Raw genomic sequence first — 19,638 nt, 5'->3', positions numbered from 1 at the left:
AGGTTATAGTGTCCTGGCCTGGGGCTACCAAGATGAGAGCCACAAAAGGCCACCTTAGATGCTTTAGAAGGCCATGTTCCCTGCCTCCCAGATGAAAACAGAAGTAAGGGTTGAGGAGGAAAAAAAAACCTGTGAGATTGTCTGGATGGAAACCAGTGGTCAGGATTCACATTCACCCCTGGACATAGCTGTGGCATCTGTTAGATTTCAGTGGAAGACAAAAACACTTAATTTTGGATGACTTGTGTAATTATGGCAGTGTTTTTGCTGATGAATATATCCATTTCCAAGTCAGAGCTTGTTCACTTTAAAATGGGTCTGAGCCCAAAACAGAGTCTTAAGTAACTTCACACTTTAAAGTATCTTGAGCAATGTTTTTATGTTAGCTGAAGCAAAACCTTGTATGCAGCCTCACACAACCATGAAAACCTAGAAGTTCAGTTCTGGGGCCACATGTTGTGCTGAACGCCCATTTTCTTTAGTTTGTTGAGCATTTATTTGCTTTTGGTTTTTTCTTGCCTCTTTCTTCATCTGTGATCACACCTCCTCCTTCTACTCACGCTCTATTGTTAGCTTATTCCTTCTGTTCTCATCTCTCTGTTTTCTTTGGTCAAGGGTTAAGAGCTCCCAACACAGATTAAAAGAATTGTATCAACATTATCAGCTGGTTCTGTTTCACTTGGCAAATCCTCTGCTTTTTAAGGATGGCATTTGATATACTGTGCTGGCTTTTTTCTTTGCAAAGTTATTTGGGGAGCTTTCTCCAAATTCTTGAAATTTTGCTGGTATTAAATTATCCTAGTCATCTCATCTCCTAAGATAGAGGAGCATGCATTTATTTTAAGAAATTACATAATGACATATTCTTCAGGTGGCTTCAACGCTCTCTTTCACTGTTTTCGCTTCAGTTATTGTCATTCCCCTGTTTTCTCTCAGATAGAACTCTCTTGTGCACCTGTGTCATCTTTTGTGTTCTCCACAATTTGGGCTGATCTTTTGAGGTCCAGGTTCTGCAGTGTGGTGACTTGTCTGGTTCAGGCAAGGCCTGGAGAATTTGATCCTGCATATAAACTAAAACTCACATCCTGAAAAAATGTAGCTGTGACTTTTTTTTTTTACGTACTGGGATTTATCCTATTGACATGGCTTTAATACTAAGCTCAGCAAAACTTTTCTTTATTCTTCTTAAATGGATTTAAGATAACCTAAGGCAGAGTGTGTCCTGGTCTTCATGAGGTTAAGTCAGTTAAGTTTTTCAAGTAGAATAGAATAGAACAGACGTTTTCAGTTGGAAGGGACCTACAACGATCATCTAGTCCAACTCCCTGATCAATTCAGGGCTTTATGTCTGAGAAGGTATGAACAAAATATGCAGTGCCTTGTCAGCCCTGTGTATCTTGGCTCACTCTTTGATTGATTCCCTCTAACTCAAGGTTCAATTTTTCCAGTCTTCCTTGTAGACATACACCAGCTAAGCTAAGATCCTGAAAAGTATTTAGATGCCTGACTCTTGCTTAAGGCCAAACTGCTTTGATTTTGGCCAAAGTTCACAAGCTGGATAAGGCTGAAATCAATGCTGTTCAGGTATGGAGCTCAGAAAGACAGACCCAAGCCTGCTGGCTCTGACCCACAGGCCCTTGTGCATGACTTTCATTTTCAGCATGTGGGCAGCCCTACTGCCTTTTCTAAACTTCTCGATGCACAGGTCCAGATTACTATGCAGAACATCAGCTATACACGTACCAGTACCCTGAAATAGTGAGGAATAAGGTAGCAGTCCCCTCTGTAACTACTGTGTCTTGAAAAGTAAATCTAGGCACAAGCAGTGTTTTATGTTTGATAAAGTGTTATTAGCAGAACTCCTCCTGCCTACGGTTCACGCCAACAACTCTGGCGCAAAGTGCCACTACCAGTGATGTTCATACTCTCTGTTTGCAAACAGTACTGTAGCCTTAAAGATGCAGGCCGGTACAGTAACATGTTGCTGGTACAACAAACATGGGCTTGAAATAAAGTTTAAAACCAGAAAAGGATTCAGTGGCTGTGACTCAAGTGTCAAGTCTAAGTAGGTTTTCCAACTGGTCTTCTGCCAGGTCTTCTGCTTCATCCACAGACTGGTTTCCCTTCGGCTATGTTGGCATCTCTCTCCTTAGGTGATGCCATGACTTTCTGCCAGGTTTATCTCATATTACAAAATCCCGAACACTGGACTGGAAGAGGCTGAAAGGTCTCTCTGGATTTTACAGGAAATATGCCTTATTTCAACATGGTTCTGGGTTTGCTATTTCTCTTTTTAGTCAGTGCTGTATTGCTAAGTCTGATATATTTATCATTAGTCTCATGGTGTTTGATGTCCTGTAAAACTAATCCCAGCTCTCATTGTCAAGTGATTAAATGAGAATCTCAGCCTTCACTTAAAAATCACATTTCTAGGCTCAGCGTTGTTGCGAAGTAGTTGAAAAGTACTGTTTGAAGCACTTGAAAAAAACTGAAAGTGAAAAATGTTGAAAAATTTTGGAAGTGCTTACATGCTCTGCAAACTGAGAAATCAGAATATATGAAAAAATCAGAGCTCTGTTTTCTACAAAAGTCCCATGGTTTTCAAGTTAATCTTGAGGTTTGGGAGGAAGAGCATTCAAGTCCTCCTCTTTGACTGTTTGGGGTTGATAGAATTGTCTGTGTTTTCCCCAATTACTTACACTGTTCTCTTACTCAAATCTCTCTTCAAGAGAAGTGGATCAAACGGAGGATGTGGGTTTGGCTTAGCACCAGCCTTCACTGAGTTTCAGGTTAAAGGAGACCCAAAAAGGGAGTCAGTGTTGGTATTTCCCTTCCCCAGCCAGCCCACCCCACTTTTTCATCTTCACCTTTTTCATTTAGAGTTAGAAAAGCTCAAAAGGTTCTCCTTGTTTTCTGAAGTTTGCTGCATTTCCCTTTGTGAATGCAAAGATTACCCTGCCCTAGTTTATCTAAAACAATCACTGGCGGCGCTGACAGTATGCCATCTGCAGCCCTTGTAGCATGACTGGGGCAAGGCTCAGCATTTATGAAAGAGTGCTGTTCTCTCAGATGTTTTAATTCAGTCCATACTGTTGTTATTTATTAAATAAATAAGACTTTATTTCCTGATGTTTTATTTATTAAAAAAGAAGGGTTTATTTAAAATGTTAGGCCTATATGGAACTTCAGTAATGCACAGGCTCTGTGTTGGCTCTCAGATCAGGGGTGACTTTTACTCCATGTCATACAAGGGTAGATGGGGTGCTTCTGTGCCACGGAACACATGAGAATGAAGAAGTGCTGTGGGCTCCCCATACTGGGCATCTGCACTCAGTTGCACTTGGTCTGAATAGGCAGAACTCTGTTCGTTTCCCTGCAATGGCATCTGGTTTGTGTTAGCACGAGGGAAAGGTGGGTCAGGTTTGGTAAGGTGTCCTAAGCAGGTTGAAAGGCTTTCTTTTCCAGAATGGCTTTAGGAAAGTCAAAGCAGGCTCTCTCGGGTTTTGAAGCCAGTGAACTTTTGCAAGGCAGGCTTGTCATCGCCTTGCTCTGTGCTGAGGAATTTGGGCTGGAACCTTATCAGCTTCGGAGCAACGTCTTCACACACGCAAAGATTACCTAAACATTAGAAGTGGATGCTGCAACTTAGATAAAAACTAAGTTCAGTTCCTAGCTTTATTAACTAGCTGTCCTAGGACTTCACAGGAACCACTCTTTCTCTGCCTCAGTTCTGCTTTTTGGGTTGTTTTTGGTCCACATCCCATTTCTGCCTTCCCCCAAGATACATTCTGTTTCCCACCCACGCCTTTCCTCATCTGAGAATTACTTAACTTTCTGAAGAGGAGTCCTGTGAAATGTATCCTACACAGATGCACTGCTAGGGTGGAGCTGGGAATAGAGAACGGGTGGAAGGAAGTGACTGGGACAGGGATGAGGGAGAAGGGTGGCATATGGGACAATATGTCACTGCAGCTCCAGTGGACAAGAGAGCAGAACTGCTCCTTTCCGTGGTGCTGTGGATCTAAATCAGCTTAAGCTGATCTTGCACTGTCCCTTCAGAGGCCTTCATGAGCTCATGGTATGCACACAGAATTGAGAGCAGCCTAAGTACTCAAGATAAAGTTGTGTGGGAGATAGGTGTCCATCTAGAGCAGGTGTTCCCAGAGATGATCCTCCTATGCCTAATTACAGTTCCTGGCCTTTTCCATCAGCTCCCTGGCGTGAGTGCCTTCTCCTCTGGTGCTCTCCTGTTTGGAGCTCTCTTGGCTTCCTCTGCCTGTCTACCAGTGTCAGCTAACAAGCTTCTCCAGCTTCCCTAGGCCTCTTGATTTCTCTTTCTCACTGTTACTTACATGTCTCAGCAACTGGCTGTCACAGAAACTCCTTAATCACCATCATGGTCTCTGAGAATGACAGAGGGTTTCTTTGTGTGCAATTTAATAAGCTAGTGTAAGTAAAATCAAGAAAGAACAAGGCTACAGCAATGCAAAACCTATTATTCTTTTATTGGACAAGTGTAGTTCTAATGCTCACACTTGAGGGTATGCTAGTAAATATGTTAAAAATACTTGGAACATGGAAACTGACTGGCTGACACCACTGTTTCCTATGAAGCTTTACAATGTTAAATTGGTGCACAGGGTCATCATGGCCCTTGAGCCAGGACTGCCGAGGCCACTGCTAAGTTTAGCATTGACTATATCAGCTAGGAAAACTGAGCCCTAAATTCTGGTTTGTTCAAGATCAAAAATCCTACCTCAGATGTTCCTGGAAGTCTTTCTTGTTGAATTACAGCTGCACAAGTGCAGTCTCAAAACATGGTCAGCTTATCCTTTACAGGGAATGAGATCTGCAAGCTGGAGGAGCTGCGGTCACCTAAGTCATTGGCTTTAGTTGTCTATTCTAAGCCAAGAATATATTACCAAGGCCAGATGGGTGTTGTACAGGCACCCATAGTGGAAACACAATCCACCTGAAAAGTAGACTCCTGACAAGTGCAGTATACATATTTACTGAGAGTGCAAGTGGCCTGACCTACTCCTGGCTTTGCCCAGAGTAGAGCTTCTGGCTAGTTACGTCATTAGAGACTTTTAAGACAATATAAAGGAGACTATCAGTAAAGATGGGTTAGGCTTCTGTTTTTATTGATGGATCTACTCTCATTTTAATCAGGTATTGATGCCTTTCAGTATTGTAAATACCTGGAACTCCCCTGTGCAGGCAGACCTTTGTTGCAATGGAATTATGCTGAGGGCTGTAGAGGTAATGCTGGATGCAGAACGTCAAAGACCTCCTGATGCCGCTTTCAGCACACTTTCAGCTACTAAACACTGAGAAGCTGGTAGGGATCACTGGGTTGGTTCCAAGTACAAAGTAGAGACAGGAAAGTCTAGTGGATGTTGGAAAGCTTATAGTATGTTTCCACCTCATTCAGAGTGACTGTGCTGGGAAGCAATTTATACAAGTTGCTATGTGAAAAAAAGTTCTATGTGTTCAGAATGGCTATATGTATATATAAAAAAGGTAACTGCATATGCCATAGACCTGTGTATCATAAACGTGTGTGTCATAAGCAATTTTAATTGGGGGATACAACTGCCAGTGCAGCTTGAAGGAATCCTCCAAAGTCGCTGTTGCAAGCACATGGGCTGGCAATTTATTTAATAGCTCCAGAGGGAAAGAATTGTATCTTCAGCAGACAGCTGATGAGTCTTAGTACTTTTTTTGTGAGCCTAATTGCCCTTCTCCTGTAATCACTGATCCTCATCCCACCCTGTCCGTCCCCAAGCTTTCCAAGTTGGGAACACTCAATCTTTTTAAACGTTTTGAAATGGGCAGTTGTACTCTGTCATCCTGCAGACAACGAATTTCCACTGACGATCCCTGCATGGAAGAGAGATGAGAGAGATATTACTGAAACAAAACCGCAGAGGATAGGACTATACAAGTAAGAATAACTTTACACCAGGTATTGTGGCAACAAAAACATCTGTCTGCCGTTAGGTGATTTTCCTCTGAGTGCTGTGTGTTTTTATGGGCTGGAAGGAGATTAAATATGTCTGATATTTGTAATTCTTTCACGCTCCCTTACAAGGTAAGAAAATCAGCTCTCTGAATAATTAGGTCTCTGAGTATCCTTTAGAAGACAGTGACTCTTGATGGTGATCAATCCTAAATTGACTTTAAATCAGTGACCAAGAGGAAAAGGATGGTTCTGTCAAAAGTTATTGTCATGTGGTATGTAGCTCAGGAATGTGTACAAAGTAAAATACGTGGGTGATTTTCAAGCTATTTCTAAGTTGGGAGTTATCCCCACAGCCAAATTAACTATTTTTTTTTCTTTCCATTACGAGGTCTTCTAGCTAGTGTCCTTTATTAGAGATGTGAAGGAATCAATAGTGAGAGAAATTAAATTCACTTCTCATCCTTGATCTCCACAAGTCACATGTGAGGCAGAGTAACGTTTATGAGTGTAAGGAGGGTTTATGCTGTTCTTGTTTGTGAGTAATTGGACACTGTATTCTCTCTCAGGAGAGTGATAAGATGCCTACTAACAATTTTTTGTAGGAAGCATGGCTGGAGCAGCAGGATTCAACAGTGGAGGCCAGTGATTTAGTGTCCCATAGCTGCAACAGGCTGCACATTTCCACCTTAGCTATTGTGCGTTAAATTCTCCCTTGACAAAAAGGCATGAGTTCAGAGGATCAAACACTGTCCTGCTGTGGAGCAAATGTTCGATTTAGGCTGCTTGGTACTGGCTAACAGGAGTTTAGATCTAAAGCACAGTCCTTGCACATGGCAGCCGTCATTGGTAATGTGTAGTACTCCGAGAGGTTTCTGAAAGTTTGGATTCTGCTAGTAGTTATCTCCCAAACCTGAGGCATGGGACAGGTAATGCTGCTGGAGTGGTTCAACAGGAGTTTGCTTTACAAGACCCCTGCACAGTCCTGGTTTTCTGGTGGCCAGCTCCAAACAGGGAGGAAACTGGTGCAGAACCTGCTGCCTCTTAGGGATGTGCTGAGACACCTGAGCCCAGATTTTTGTATTAACTGCTCTTAGAGTGTTTCATTGACTGGGTGACTCTGTCCTGGAATAAGATTAATTTGACTCTTAAACTCTGTGTAGGTATAAAGTGTCTCATTTCAGCTTTCATTTAATGAGGTTTTTAAATTGGAAATTTTCGATGGTACTTTATCAGTTTATGCTGAGTGTCATTTGGAACTGGATCTGTCTTACACACATCAGTGAGTCTGCATTTAGTTACATAGTGTTTATTTTTGGTTTTCTTTAGGCCTTTCCTAGATGGTTTTTAATTGTAATTGCCTCATAAAACTTTTATCAAAGTTAATAAAATGCAATATTCATTTTTAGGTTTATTTTAGAAGTCCTCATTTAGACTATGTGCTTGCTCTTCTAAACCAGTTATTACTCTCTTGGTCACTGAGCTATCCAGAGAGACAAAAAAAATGATGACTCATGTGGATTAACAAGATTATATGGGTCAAAATTAAGGTCTGCTAAACTAGTACCCGTTGTCAGAGAGACTTTTAGCTCAAAAGCTGAGGTCAAGTAATTTTTCTAAAAAGGGACATTATAAAGTTAAAAGTCAAGTTCTTTAAAATAAATGTATTTTAGTTACCTGAATAATTAACATGCTTTAAAATATTAGAACAGAATTCTTTCTAAAGTTGTAATTTAAGCTTGAACTTGCAGACTCTTTAGCATATATGCACATGGTTGATGACCTGTGGGTTTATGCCTTTAGTGTCTTAATTTATCTTTTTTTGCATTACTTGTGTTTGAACTTAAGCATATACATCCAACTTTCCTGGATGCAGGCAGTTACTTTGTACCATTGGTGCTGTGTGTTTATTCAACAGTTATCAGCCTGCTTCAATTTGTAGATCCCTTACAAGTTTTCCACTGGAGGTGCAGATCCCATCAGAAATTGCCCTATGTGGAGTACTCTAGAATATATATGAACTTGCCTTAGCAGATCCTTAGCACTAGTTTATAGGTCCCCCACAAATTACTAATTCATGCATTCTCCTTGGCTTGGGGAGTCTATATTGAATTGCCACTTTTATTCTCCGGCTGTCATGTGCTGTCAGATTTGAATTTTTGATGCTATAGGGAAAATGTCTCTTATCTCCAAATATTGCAGAATAATCTGTTTCCAATTCAGTTAAAAAATTCTGTGAATTCCTATTCATATTGAGTTTGACAAAATCCTCTTTCTTTGGTCATATGAAACTTATTAGGGACCTAAAATACCCTCTAATTTAGCTCAGCTGAGCTCAGTAGATATCCAGCTTGTCCAGGCATTTCAAATGTACTTACTGCTGGGCTATCTGGGTGCTGATCTATCTTTCAGTGATGATGTCTGTGCAGTTAAGAAATTATTGTCTATTCAGATCACCTGAATAAATGGAGCAGAGAGGAGTTCCGTAAAAGAAATGAGCTTATGACAGTCTGCACATGCTATTTTTATACTATGCATCAAAGGGCAAGCTGTGGCACCTACCAAACACGTCTGGTAATCCCCACCTCCCTGTCCAAGCTACTGTCCAGTGTGTTGGGCTGTGAATGCTCCAGTGGTGCTCTCTGGACTCAAGAGACTGATCCAACCAGACCACAGCCCTGTAACAAGCTCCACGAGGGAGCCATGCCATCATCACCTAGCATGTTTCAGAGCTCAGGCTGAAGCTATTTTGAAGCTATTTTGACCTTTTTTTTTAATTTTGGAAGCTATTTTGCCAAGTGTTTACAATGTGCATGTCTATCTGTGCAGTTTCAGTTGTTTACAACCTGCTTCACATACCCCGTGTACATCTCTGAAACTTGACTGTATCAGTCTGTCTAACAAAAGGTATTGCCTTCCCCTGCAAATGTTTCCTTATTTATGTCCGTAGGTCATCCTGCCTGTACCAGTGCTACCACCACACTCCCAAATGTGCTCCCAGAGATACTTAAGTCTCTGCTAATTCTTTCCAGCTGCTTTTGTCTTGCTTTATAGACAATTGTTTTCTCCTTTTGACCCATTTAAAATGGGACTGAAAAATGTAACTGTTAACCACTTCCAAAATCTGGTCTCCACAGAAGAGCACTTAAAACCTCTGGTGATGAACAGCAACTCCTTCATTCGTTCCTGATACACAGGCAAGAAAACTCACAGAGGGTGATTACAGAAGAGGAGGTGGGGATACCACCTTTCTAAACTTTCTGCAGCTTTCAGCAGAGGCATTGCATGCTCTCTCAAATACCTGTGCATCAGCAGCTACCCCAGTGACCTTAGGGAGTAGGAAGGGAAGATATGATTTCTGCAAATTTATTGAAAAAGTCTAAAAATACTTAACTCTTTGAAGTGATTAGGAAAGCTTAAACTAAGATACCTTCAAAGGTTTTTTTTTTTGTGCCTCTCGTAAGCTCAAGAACATTACCCATCATGGGCTAAATGGCATGGACGCAAGTTTAACGTGCTTGTAAATGAAGAGCAGTCTCAAAATCTACAGCATGTTTACACAAACAAGCTGCATGTGTGCATGCTGCTGGCAGGCTGGGACTGGGAATAGCTTTTTTTGCTCCTATGCTGCCTCAACCAGCTGCAAAGAACCATTTAGGGTGACAAACTTTGCTGACTTTTGCAAGTATACCACTCAGGAGAGTTACTGCATGGATCTGAATTATGACCTGGCGTAGCAGGAATTTTTTTCGCTTCTTACACAAGGCAACACAAGTTGGTTTTAGTAGTTCTGGAAGCTGGGGCCCAGAAAGTTCATTGGCACAGAAAAGTTTCCTAGATTACAATTCACAAAATGTTTTCTCTATGTTTTTTACCTGCTACTATTGCAGGTTCATCTACGGTGTCACAGTAGTGGTAGGACAAAAGTGTTGGTGGCTTCTTCCCTTTCCAAGTGCTGTGGTCCCATAACCTGTGAAGATCTGATGTACATCCCTGTGATGCTGCCTCCACTCCTGGACAGTCCCCCCACTGCCACCCCGTTCTGATGGCTGCGTTAAGCCTTCAGAAGTCACAGACAGAAAACTGCTCAGAGGCATCAGTTACCTCAACTGCTCTGTTTTCCAGGCTCGTCCTTGTAATTCCTGACTTTACCCTGGTCCATGTCTAATGGAGGCTGGGATCCAGCTGCAAGGGAGTGCACTGTCTGCATTATCTCCCCTACTCTCCGCCGTGGCCGTGAGGAACAAGGATTAAGAATAACACTAGGGAATATTTAACAGAAAAAAAACAGAAGAGGGATGTCCCTTGCAACCTTGTAAATTCTTTATCCAAATGGATAAATAGATAACTTTGAGTCAATTAACTGTGAAAGTTATGCTTCTGTTTGTAGGAATAATTTGCAGTCATGGCTTCCATTTGTTAATAAACAGGCTAATGAATTTTAGCCAGAAAATTACAGTTATGGACCTGCAGTAATCTGACAGTGTGTTATCATTTCTGGAAAGGTCTTCTTATTTTAGGTAATCTTTTTGGCTGAGGGGATCCCTAGTGAAATCGGGCAAGCTGAGAGTATCATAGTGATGAAAGCACTTCAACTCCTTTGAGTGCTATCAGAGACAGCTTAGAATGTTGGTGTGTTTAAACTCCTCCTTCTCTCTTCTTTCCCCCCTTCTCCTGTAGCCGGTCTTGGCAATGATAGACCAGTGCAGTGCACCTTGCTTTGCTGTCTGTGCTGTGTTTGGTAACAAATGCTTTAATGTACTGGGCTGAGGTTGTTTTTTTTTTTAAATTTCTAGTGAAACACATGAAAAGCAAACCTGTGCACAGCAGAGAAAGTTGTGGTTGCTCCACGGATGTAATGGTCATAAGTGTACATCATCATGTCCATATCTTCTCCATAGTGTCCCGGATATTCTGTTGTTAACCTTTACATTAAGGAAAAAGAAGATAAAATAATTTACCATCTTATAGAAAAGTCCAGTTGACTGAATGAAACTCAAATAGTAGATTTTTCCTGTTTCTTTGAAAGTTCTTGTTTCTTAATAGCACCACAAGACGCAGTCTGACCTATAAGACTGCATTTATCTTCTACGCGACTAGTTCGTGTAGCTATTTGAATAAATTTCAGTAAGTTTAGAACTGTTAAGAGCAAGTTGGAGTATTATATGTATACACATGTGCAGCTCTGGGATAAAAGCAGCCTGAACAAGAACGTAAAGCTTGTCTACTACTTATGTCTTTATTGCAGGGATTTGCTCTGGCCTGTTGTCAGTCTGTTTGGTTTGCTGCTGTAGAGTTCTGTAAATGGTGCCAAGTCAAATAGCTACAAGCATTTATCTATTTATGAATTATATTAAATGAATGTAGCAATTAATCCATTCTTCTTTCCACTTTCTGCCTAGTTTATAATGTAAAAATATTGGCCTGGACAATATATGTGCAGTGTATTTTATCTAAGAAGCTCAAAGTGCTTCTTCATTTATTAATCAAATTATGGTTACTGCTTCCCTGGGAAATAGGCAAGTAATACTGTACTTGGCCTTACAGACATTTCACAGACAATGAACAGATGCAGGAAGGGGCTGGAACCTTGACCGGTGCTTTATGTCAACATCATGTTAGAGGTCAGGAATGGAAACCTGGCACTGAGTCTTTCCCTGTATTACACCATTTTACGTGGGAGTTGCTAGTGGGGTTGCGTCAGCTTGTCTCCGAAACGGCACAGGGAAGAATCAGGTTCCGCGTAAGGTAGGTGCTGTCCCTGTGGAAATGAATGGCTCAACTCCTATTGAGACTAATAGGGTTAAGAAGCCTTTACAGAATTCCTGACAACCGTTTTTCTGACTTAATTCAGCCCAGCAGCAGTACTTGAATGATGCTTGAAGGTGATCCCAGCACATCCCAGCCAAGCACTCACGTGCATGTTTACTTTTTGTTAAATCAGTGAGGTTTCAGCACAAGCTTAAGTATTTTACTCACTAGGAACATAATTATTGGCATGGTTTTAAGTTTTTAAAATTAGATGCTTTGAGGTTATTTGGAGCCCAAACCAGTAACTGTTGGAATGCTCAGAAACTGAAAGTTTACCTGAAAACTGAGGGACTCTGGAATATTAGGCAGCTTTCTCCTAGAGCTTCTTACTATAACAAAAAATCCTCTGAAATTGTCACCACTGTCTGTATATTTTAAATGTATTTTTGATCGCTTCATTTACCCCATTCTTATGCTGTTTACATCTTCTTTGTAAAGCAGATGTGACTTAATTCCAGGTCATTTTCAGCTTTTGAAAATGAAAGAAAACCACCCTTCAGTTGGAACTTTATTCCTAACAAATCATTATTCCTTGACAGACGACAACTGGGACTGAGCGTGAAACTCAAGCATGGCCTTATAAGATCCCTAAGTCTCAGCAGTCAACTTCTTTGAACCTATCTTGTTCTTGTGCCTCCTGTCCTTTGGCCACGGCAATCATCAAACCAATTGCTAGTTGCAGTACAAGAACACCCGTGCCCAAGTGGTTTTGGGAGGCAAAAGATCAGGCCTGGTCACAGCATCCATTGTCAGAGCTCTGACCAAGGGCCTATGGATCCGTAGAGTCTTCGCAGTGCTGTGCTGTTGATCAAGAAATGAACAGCAGTATTTCACAGGTCATGCAGGCAGCTACTGCAGGCTAGGAGAAATAGAAGAAATCATGTACACTGGCAGTTGTTAGGATGGTGAAATAGGGAGAGTCATCAGTATGCTCTGCAAGTGCAAGGGAAAATCAGAGCCACAGATTTCCGTCCAGCCCCCAAGAAAGTTTAAAATGAGACCGCTATGGATTTTAAGGGAACTGGCTCTGACCCAGACAAAGAGCATAAAAAAAAAATACTACAAAAAGCTGCTTCTCATGGCTTCTCACCAGTTAGCTGGTGGTTTTTCCTAGACGAAAGATCATCACCTGAATGTGTTTCTGTCAAACCACGGCAAACCTAATTTATCTGTTACTTCGATTGAAGGCTGATATTATCATTTTTACTTTCAGGACATCTCCCCTTGTGCTCTCAGTATATATTTATTTGTCAGTGTCAGACAGTTTACAGCTCAGATTTGAATACTTTTTTACCTAGACAATCTATGACTTGAATCTCTAATACACCTTTATGGCCCCATAAAAGAACCTTAACCTGAGCATAAGCTGGTTCTTCAGTACAGCCAACTTGCTGAAGGCCCTCCAGTTTGCAAAGAGATGCTTTTGGGGCCCTGCACTCTGTGCCCAGAGCAGTAATGAGAGCTAGAGTGTACTTCACAAAGCCTGACCTCTGCTACCTGGTCTGTATTTTATCCATTTCCTTTATACAGAAATCAAGGCCTTGAGGAGGACTTTTCTGCATGCCTGAGTCTCCCATCAGTGAAGCCATGGATCTGAATCTGGGCACTTGAGAGTATTTCTGGATCCATAGCCAGAGGCCAAGAGAAACTGGGGCTACATCTATGCTAGTAAATATTTCTGGGCACTATAACTGGATTACCTAGGCATGTAAATTATTAGAACAATCCCTGGGACAGTTTTAGCCCAGACCAACTAGCACAGTCTCTGCAGATACCTTAAAGACACTGTTTGTGAGTTAGCACATGGTAAGCACCATTCCTAACAGGCAGAAGGTGGTCACCGTGTTTTGGAGGGTAAGAAAGTTTAATAGTGTGACTGCTTCCTCTGCTAGAGGGGAGTCACTGTATTTAGTTTCCTAATTTGTAGCCTGAGTGTCTGATAGTGCATCTTCGAAGATTCCTAGGTCACAGCAAGTTTTTAAAAGATGTGGCATGATGACCAGCTATTGACCAGGATTTCATTTTGCATTCCCCCATCAATTCCATGTTTTGGGGCTTTTTTGGGCTATTATTATGAGAAAACACTAAGGCGTGTGTTTATATATGTTCCACCAAAAGTGTTTCATAACATCTGTTTGGCATTCAGCAAGGAAAATGTTCTGTAATCTTGACCAATACTATGTGCTGGGCAGATGAGACTGTGCAAAACACAAGGTTAAAAACCTGCTTTCAGCTCTACTCGGAGACAGAACTGAGAGTCAGTTCTTTGAACTTGTTTCATGAGCCTTTCCGTTGAAAAGTAAATCTGATGACAAGCTCCTGAATTACTGTGAAGGGTCTTACAGACCTTTCGCAGAAGCAGGCAGAGTTATTCTGGAGTGAATGGATGCAGTGGGGAGCCTTCATTTAGTTTCCCTCTCTTTTCTTTCTGCCTGCTGTCGTCTCCTCCTCCCTCTCTACTAACTTATTCACATTACCATTCAGCCTCTTCAGGCTCCTCCGCTAAGAAATGTTCGAAAATCAAAGATATGCAATTACTAAAAGAGAATAATATGGGGACTTGAGCTGCTCTGAAGTTTGTCTTGTTACATAGACAGATGCCTACTGACTCCTTTTGTTCTGGAGAGAAAAATTATAAATAGTGCTCTGACAGCAACATTCAAGTTCACTTGGGTCTGTGTGGTCTGTCTGTCTAATTCAGTTCTCTTTGATGTTTGCTGTACTCATTTATGAAACTATTCCCTTAAGCCCATGCATCTCAAGGTCATCTGGATTGCACTGTATCCTTTAGAAGGAAAGGCAATTGGTTGTCCATGTAGCAGGGCTCTGGGGTATTGCCCAGCCCTTCTCTATTATCCCCGTTTTTGGATCCCTGGGGATAAGTTGCGCAAAATATATCTGCACTGAGAGATGCTCTAGTGTTTAATGCATAGGGATATTCAGTACTTGGTTTTCTCGTCGTGGATGGGAGAAAGGTCATTTAACTCAGCCGTTAAGGCTGTTCTCAAAGTGGTCTGCCCAGCACAGGACAGTGGTTCCCTCAGCATTTGTTGAGGGTTGGTGTGTAACCTTATTATCAAGTGCTTAACTGAAAACATTAAGTGTTTTACTCTATAATGTATTTCAGCTGCGTACCAACTGTGAACCACCTACCAGGGCCCTACAGACAGGTAATTTATTCACAAATGTGGTAGCATTTGTGAGCCACGTATGGCAGTCTATGGTTTATACCTGAGAGGAGTCATGAAACAAGTGAGAGACACTTTTTGCCCTAGTTGGTGAGGGTTTGCCTGCCCACAGGAGTCTGGACTCCCAAGGGCAAGACCCATTTGGGAAGAGCCATCCACACTAATCTTCACGAGGGCCCTGTATGCACTCCTGGCATTGATCTCTTAGAAAAGAAAACGAGGCTAGTGGAGCAGTGAGAAGCTTGGGAATTGGCAAGTGGTGAGACAAACTTGCTGCTGCTGTTTGGTGTGATCTAAGGCCCCTAGGACCAAGCTGCGGTGCTCGTGGTGCCTGAGAGGGTACATGAGGGAAAGCTCTAGAAGACAGGCTTGCAAAGAAGCTGTGAGAAGACCGATGTTATACTGATCATGGGACCTAGGCACCGTACTGTAATTTGATGCGAAACGAACCCTGAGAAGGCAGGAGATCGGTGTAGCGGCTAGCAGGGTGCATTTAGTGGGATTGTTTACTAAAGCCAGGTATGCACATAGGTGTTAAGTTTGGAGAAGGACTCATAGGGGAGACAATAGCAGTGTGAAACCTTTAGCAAGTGGTAGTATTTTCAATTTGTACGATCTCTTTGCAAGAATTAATACAGAAAACAGAGTAATTCTGCTTCGGCTTTACAAATCCACTTCAGGTTAGTATCAGGTCTATGATGTTTGGACACAAGAGACTTGTAGTACTAGTGGCATTGTCGAGAGAGGAGAAAGCAGGTACTTCTACATTAAAGACGGGGAAAGAAAAGCTTGTGAGAAGGGGTGTAAGTAGTTTGGCATGTGTGTGGGAGAGCAGGAAAACCTGACAGAAAAAGGTATTTTCATAATGGGGTTTTTAGCTGGTATAGAGTTGATGTAGGATGGTTTATCTTCTGACTGGTTTGCATCACCCCACCCATCCCCACGTTTTTCTAATGTACTTTACTGTAATCCTATAAATCTTGCTCGGGGCAGGAAACATATTGAAAAAAGGCATTTAATCTTTAACAGGATTACTGTTGTTATTATTTTAGTCTGAAAGTAGTAATGTTGTTTATTTTCTATGGTGAAGAATTACTATGTTAGAGATTAATAGAAAACAGAGTTACTCGTTTAGCACTGAGAAGAATGTTTTGTACCAATCTACAGTGGTCCCTAGCACTCTTAACAATCGACTTCAGAAATAGTTATCATGAGTCTATTTTTGATGGATAAGAAGACCGAGTCACACCAATGGCCTTATTACTATTGTACAGCCTGCCCCTTAGAGAAGCCTTGCCTTCAGATACCAAGCAGACAAAAGAAATTAGTCTTTTAAAATATCAAAGACAGTCAATGGTAGAGCTCATGGTTTCCTGCTCCAACTGTTGAATGTACTTACTCCCTGCTAGTAAGTAAGTATGTTGTTTCGGAGTGCCTTACACATTTCACTTCTTGTGCAACTACAGTGCTAGCAAGATGAATGGCTCCTCCAAGAGCCATGAACCTGCATGTTACATTCAGTAAACGTGGGAATTACATGCTCTTTAATCAATTTCAATTTTTCCTCCAGCTGGAAGACAGCAGGCATCCCCTTTTAAAAAGCGTACTATGTTGAAAAGCCAAAGAAATTCTTAGTAAACTATCTACAGAAATTCCTGCCAATGCCTCCAGTATAGATCCCAGATTGCTAGGCTGCCAGGGAACCAGAGGTGTCCTGGAGCTGCTCTAGAGATGAGGAGTTCTCTCATGTGGCCATGTCACATAGATTTCGGCAGGCTTCAGGCTCTGAGGTCATAGATTCAACTACACACATCACTGCCCTTCTGTTTCCACCCTGTTGTAGTGAAAACCACAAACTCTCACAGGGCTGAGGAGCCACAAGGCCAACACAACAGGACCACGGTTCTTGGAGGCCTACATGAGCTAGTGCAATACAGATACAAGCAGCAGCAGAGAGCTCAGGGTACCTTATGCCTGTTCCACCAGACAGACATGTCTGAAATAACATTAGCCAGCTTCTCAATGTTAAGCAAATGTGTTTCTCCTAAGATGTCTCTGGAAGATGGTCCTGGAGATTGAACTTTAAAGTTGTATTTGCTGGGATATAAAAAAAAAAAACAGTTAAATACCTTTTTTTTTAAAAAAGGAGGGGTGGGAGGTGAATTGGGTTGCCCAGAAGTGCATGTTACCACCACATCTATTCTGAGTTCGCCTCCTGGATTTATATCTGCTGTTGGTAATCTCTGAGAAACCTGCATAGGATCTCATCAGTTTCAATATGGCTTTGGTGGCAGGTTGAGTCAAGAAAACAAATAAGTTATTAAAGCCTCGTAACTCTTGGAAAATGGAATTGTTGCCTGGACAATGTCACTGTGACAGAGAGCAGCCACAGCTCCAGACAGACCTTCTGGCACTTGGACTGCTGGTTGTTTGGAGAGGGGAAACGGTCGTGAACAGTCTGTGCAGACTTGGGGCTGCTCTGTGACATGTGTTTGCTTTTGAGAGTATGGAGTCAAGCTTTCAATTTCCTGGCAAAGAGAAAAATCTGAGCTCTAATGGGACGACTTAATAACACTGTCTCTGCATCTGTGATGGATTTCCTTCCTTTATGGTTCGAATCAGCACACAGTTTATTTTACTGTGATAGCGTTCCCTAGCCAGGTAAAATAATGGGAGATTTTCTGCCTCCTGCAAAGAATGTTAATTGTTTTCAGTATGGTGAAAATGTGCAGAATCCATGACAAGACTTGGCGTGGTGAGGAAGAAAACAAAGTATTTAAAAAAAAAATAAAATAACAAGTGCAAAGCTATGAGACTGGAAAAGATTAGTGTGTTTATTTGCAGTATTGACTTACTGTACAGGTAAACGGGGAGTTAATGGTGAGAAGATGAGCTGTGAAGCAGAACTGCTGGGCTCTAAGAGAAAGGATATAGATGCTACCAAGTAAAGTCTTTAAGCATGTATTTGGCTTTAACCATGTTCTTAAGTTAAGCAAAGTGTTTGAGTGTGGATTTCAGTCAGTATGATGGTGTCATAAATCAGTATTCCAATAAGTATTAGCAGGACGCAAAAAACACAGCTGTAAAAAACAGATCAAATTCTAATAAGCCATTTGCATGGCTCACATACATGGGGAAAACCTGTCTTTATTCATTGTAGGGAAGACCAGCTCACTTCAGGAGGAATGTAGTATTGAAGAAGAAGAGCCAAGAGAAACCATGCATAAGGATCAGCTGTCGTACTGCTTTTATATTTGCCAGAGAGCCCTGTAGAGAGACAACTGGAAGAGGAAGGGATCATATACCCAAGGTGAGAGCTAATTTAAAACAAAGGTTTTTGTTACACCTCAGTATTGTCAGTTTTCTTAAAAATGCCTTTCTGCCCATATTTGGTTTCATAATGAAGGATTCATTGCACATTAAAATTCAGGGTTGCTGAGAAATTCTGCAGTGTGGATTGTCTTTGAATATGGATTTGCCTATGTGTCACTCATGATCCATGAGGTACCCCAGTCATTACATATTTTCCTGGAATTACTTTTCTACATAGTCATATACTTTGTATGAAATTGTGCTGCTTCAACCAAGAAACAGGAGTCAGCAGCATGTTAATAGCCATTTCTCCACAGGTAGTTTATTGACAGCTAGTTTCTTGAACAGAATAAATACCATTATAGGTTGGGGCAGAAATTGTAATAAATGATGATATTGTATATGCACACACATTTTTATTGTGTCTTATACGCATATACATTTTGAGGTCCTACCCTTGGTGGCCCAGAACTGCTTTGCAGATTGTTTGGAAAACACAGTCTCTCTGTCAAATGCATCTTAAACAGAGTGCAAGACACAGACCAGAAGTATGGTGTGCAAACAAGGTTTTGTGACAATAACTTGGAAACGCCAATGGAAGTGGAGTTGTGAGTGAGATCTCCTGGGTTTAGGGAATGGGAATTTTAGTGGCTGTACACTGAAGTTTAACAATTCAGACAAGTCACATCTGTAGTGTTAAAAGTGGGTCCAAGGCATGGGGTTTTGCACTACCACGTTGCAGTTCATGTTGTTTATATCTTAGGATAACAGCTAGCACTCTCCCAGACAGTGTCTAGGCAGGGTAAAGGGAATAAAACAGAAAAGAAACCATTTCCAGCAGACAATAGGTAGGACACCACTGTTCTGGAGAGAAGAGTTTAGCTGCATGGTGTGGGCCCTGCAGCAGAGTCCTCCTCCTATTTGGGATTGTGGGATAACTCTGGTGGAAAGGGACCTCAAGAGGTCTCTGGTACAGTCCCATGCTCAAAGCAGGGTCAGCCATGAGGTCAGACCAGCCTGTTCAGTGCTTTATTCAGTCAAGTCTTGAAAACCTCCAAGGATGGAGCCTGCACAGCCTCACCAAGCAACCTGCTCTACTGCCTCGCTGTCCTTGTAGTGGAAAAGGTTTTCTTTATAACCCTCTGAACAGCAGTTCTGCCCTCAAGCATATCAGCTGTTCCCCCCAGATTGGTGTCATATGCAAACTCGGTGAAAGAGTGCTCTGTTGCCTCCTCGAAGTCATTGATAAAGATGTTAAGCAGGGTGTGTCCCAGGGTAGACCATTAGTTACAGTGCTCTGCTCATAATGGGCAGAGTATCACTCATTAACCACTACCCTCTGAACCTGTTAAACCGCCAGTTTTT

The 19,638-nt window shown here is 41.7% G+C and overlaps 1 protein-coding gene across 1 annotated transcript in view; it reads right to left on the bottom strand.

Moving 5' to 3' along the window:
- Positions 1-4,484: 4,484 nt before the first annotated feature.
- The window catches only part of DPT (dermatopontin), a 28,201-nt gene continuing 13,047 nt past the window's right edge, over positions 4,485-19,638 (bottom strand). The window contains exons 3-4 of the mRNA XM_068417428.1: positions 10,780-10,887; positions 4,485-5,883 (exon numbers count right to left, since the gene is read on the bottom strand). Of these exons, the coding sequence (XP_068273529.1) occupies positions 5,817-5,883; positions 10,780-10,887 (175 nt within the window). The 3' untranslated portion in view covers positions 4,485-5,816. The remainder of the gene's footprint in view (positions 5,884-10,779; positions 10,888-19,638) is intronic.

Source organism: Nyctibius grandis, chromosome 23, assembly GCF_013368605.1.
Source record: "Nyctibius grandis isolate bNycGra1 chromosome 23, bNycGra1.pri, whole genome shotgun sequence".
NCBI classification, from domain to species: Eukaryota; Metazoa; Chordata; class Aves; order Nyctibiiformes; family Nyctibiidae; genus Nyctibius; species Nyctibius grandis.
Note: the sequence above shows the minus strand (reverse complement) of the source record. Positions and strands in the feature narration are given on the sequence as shown.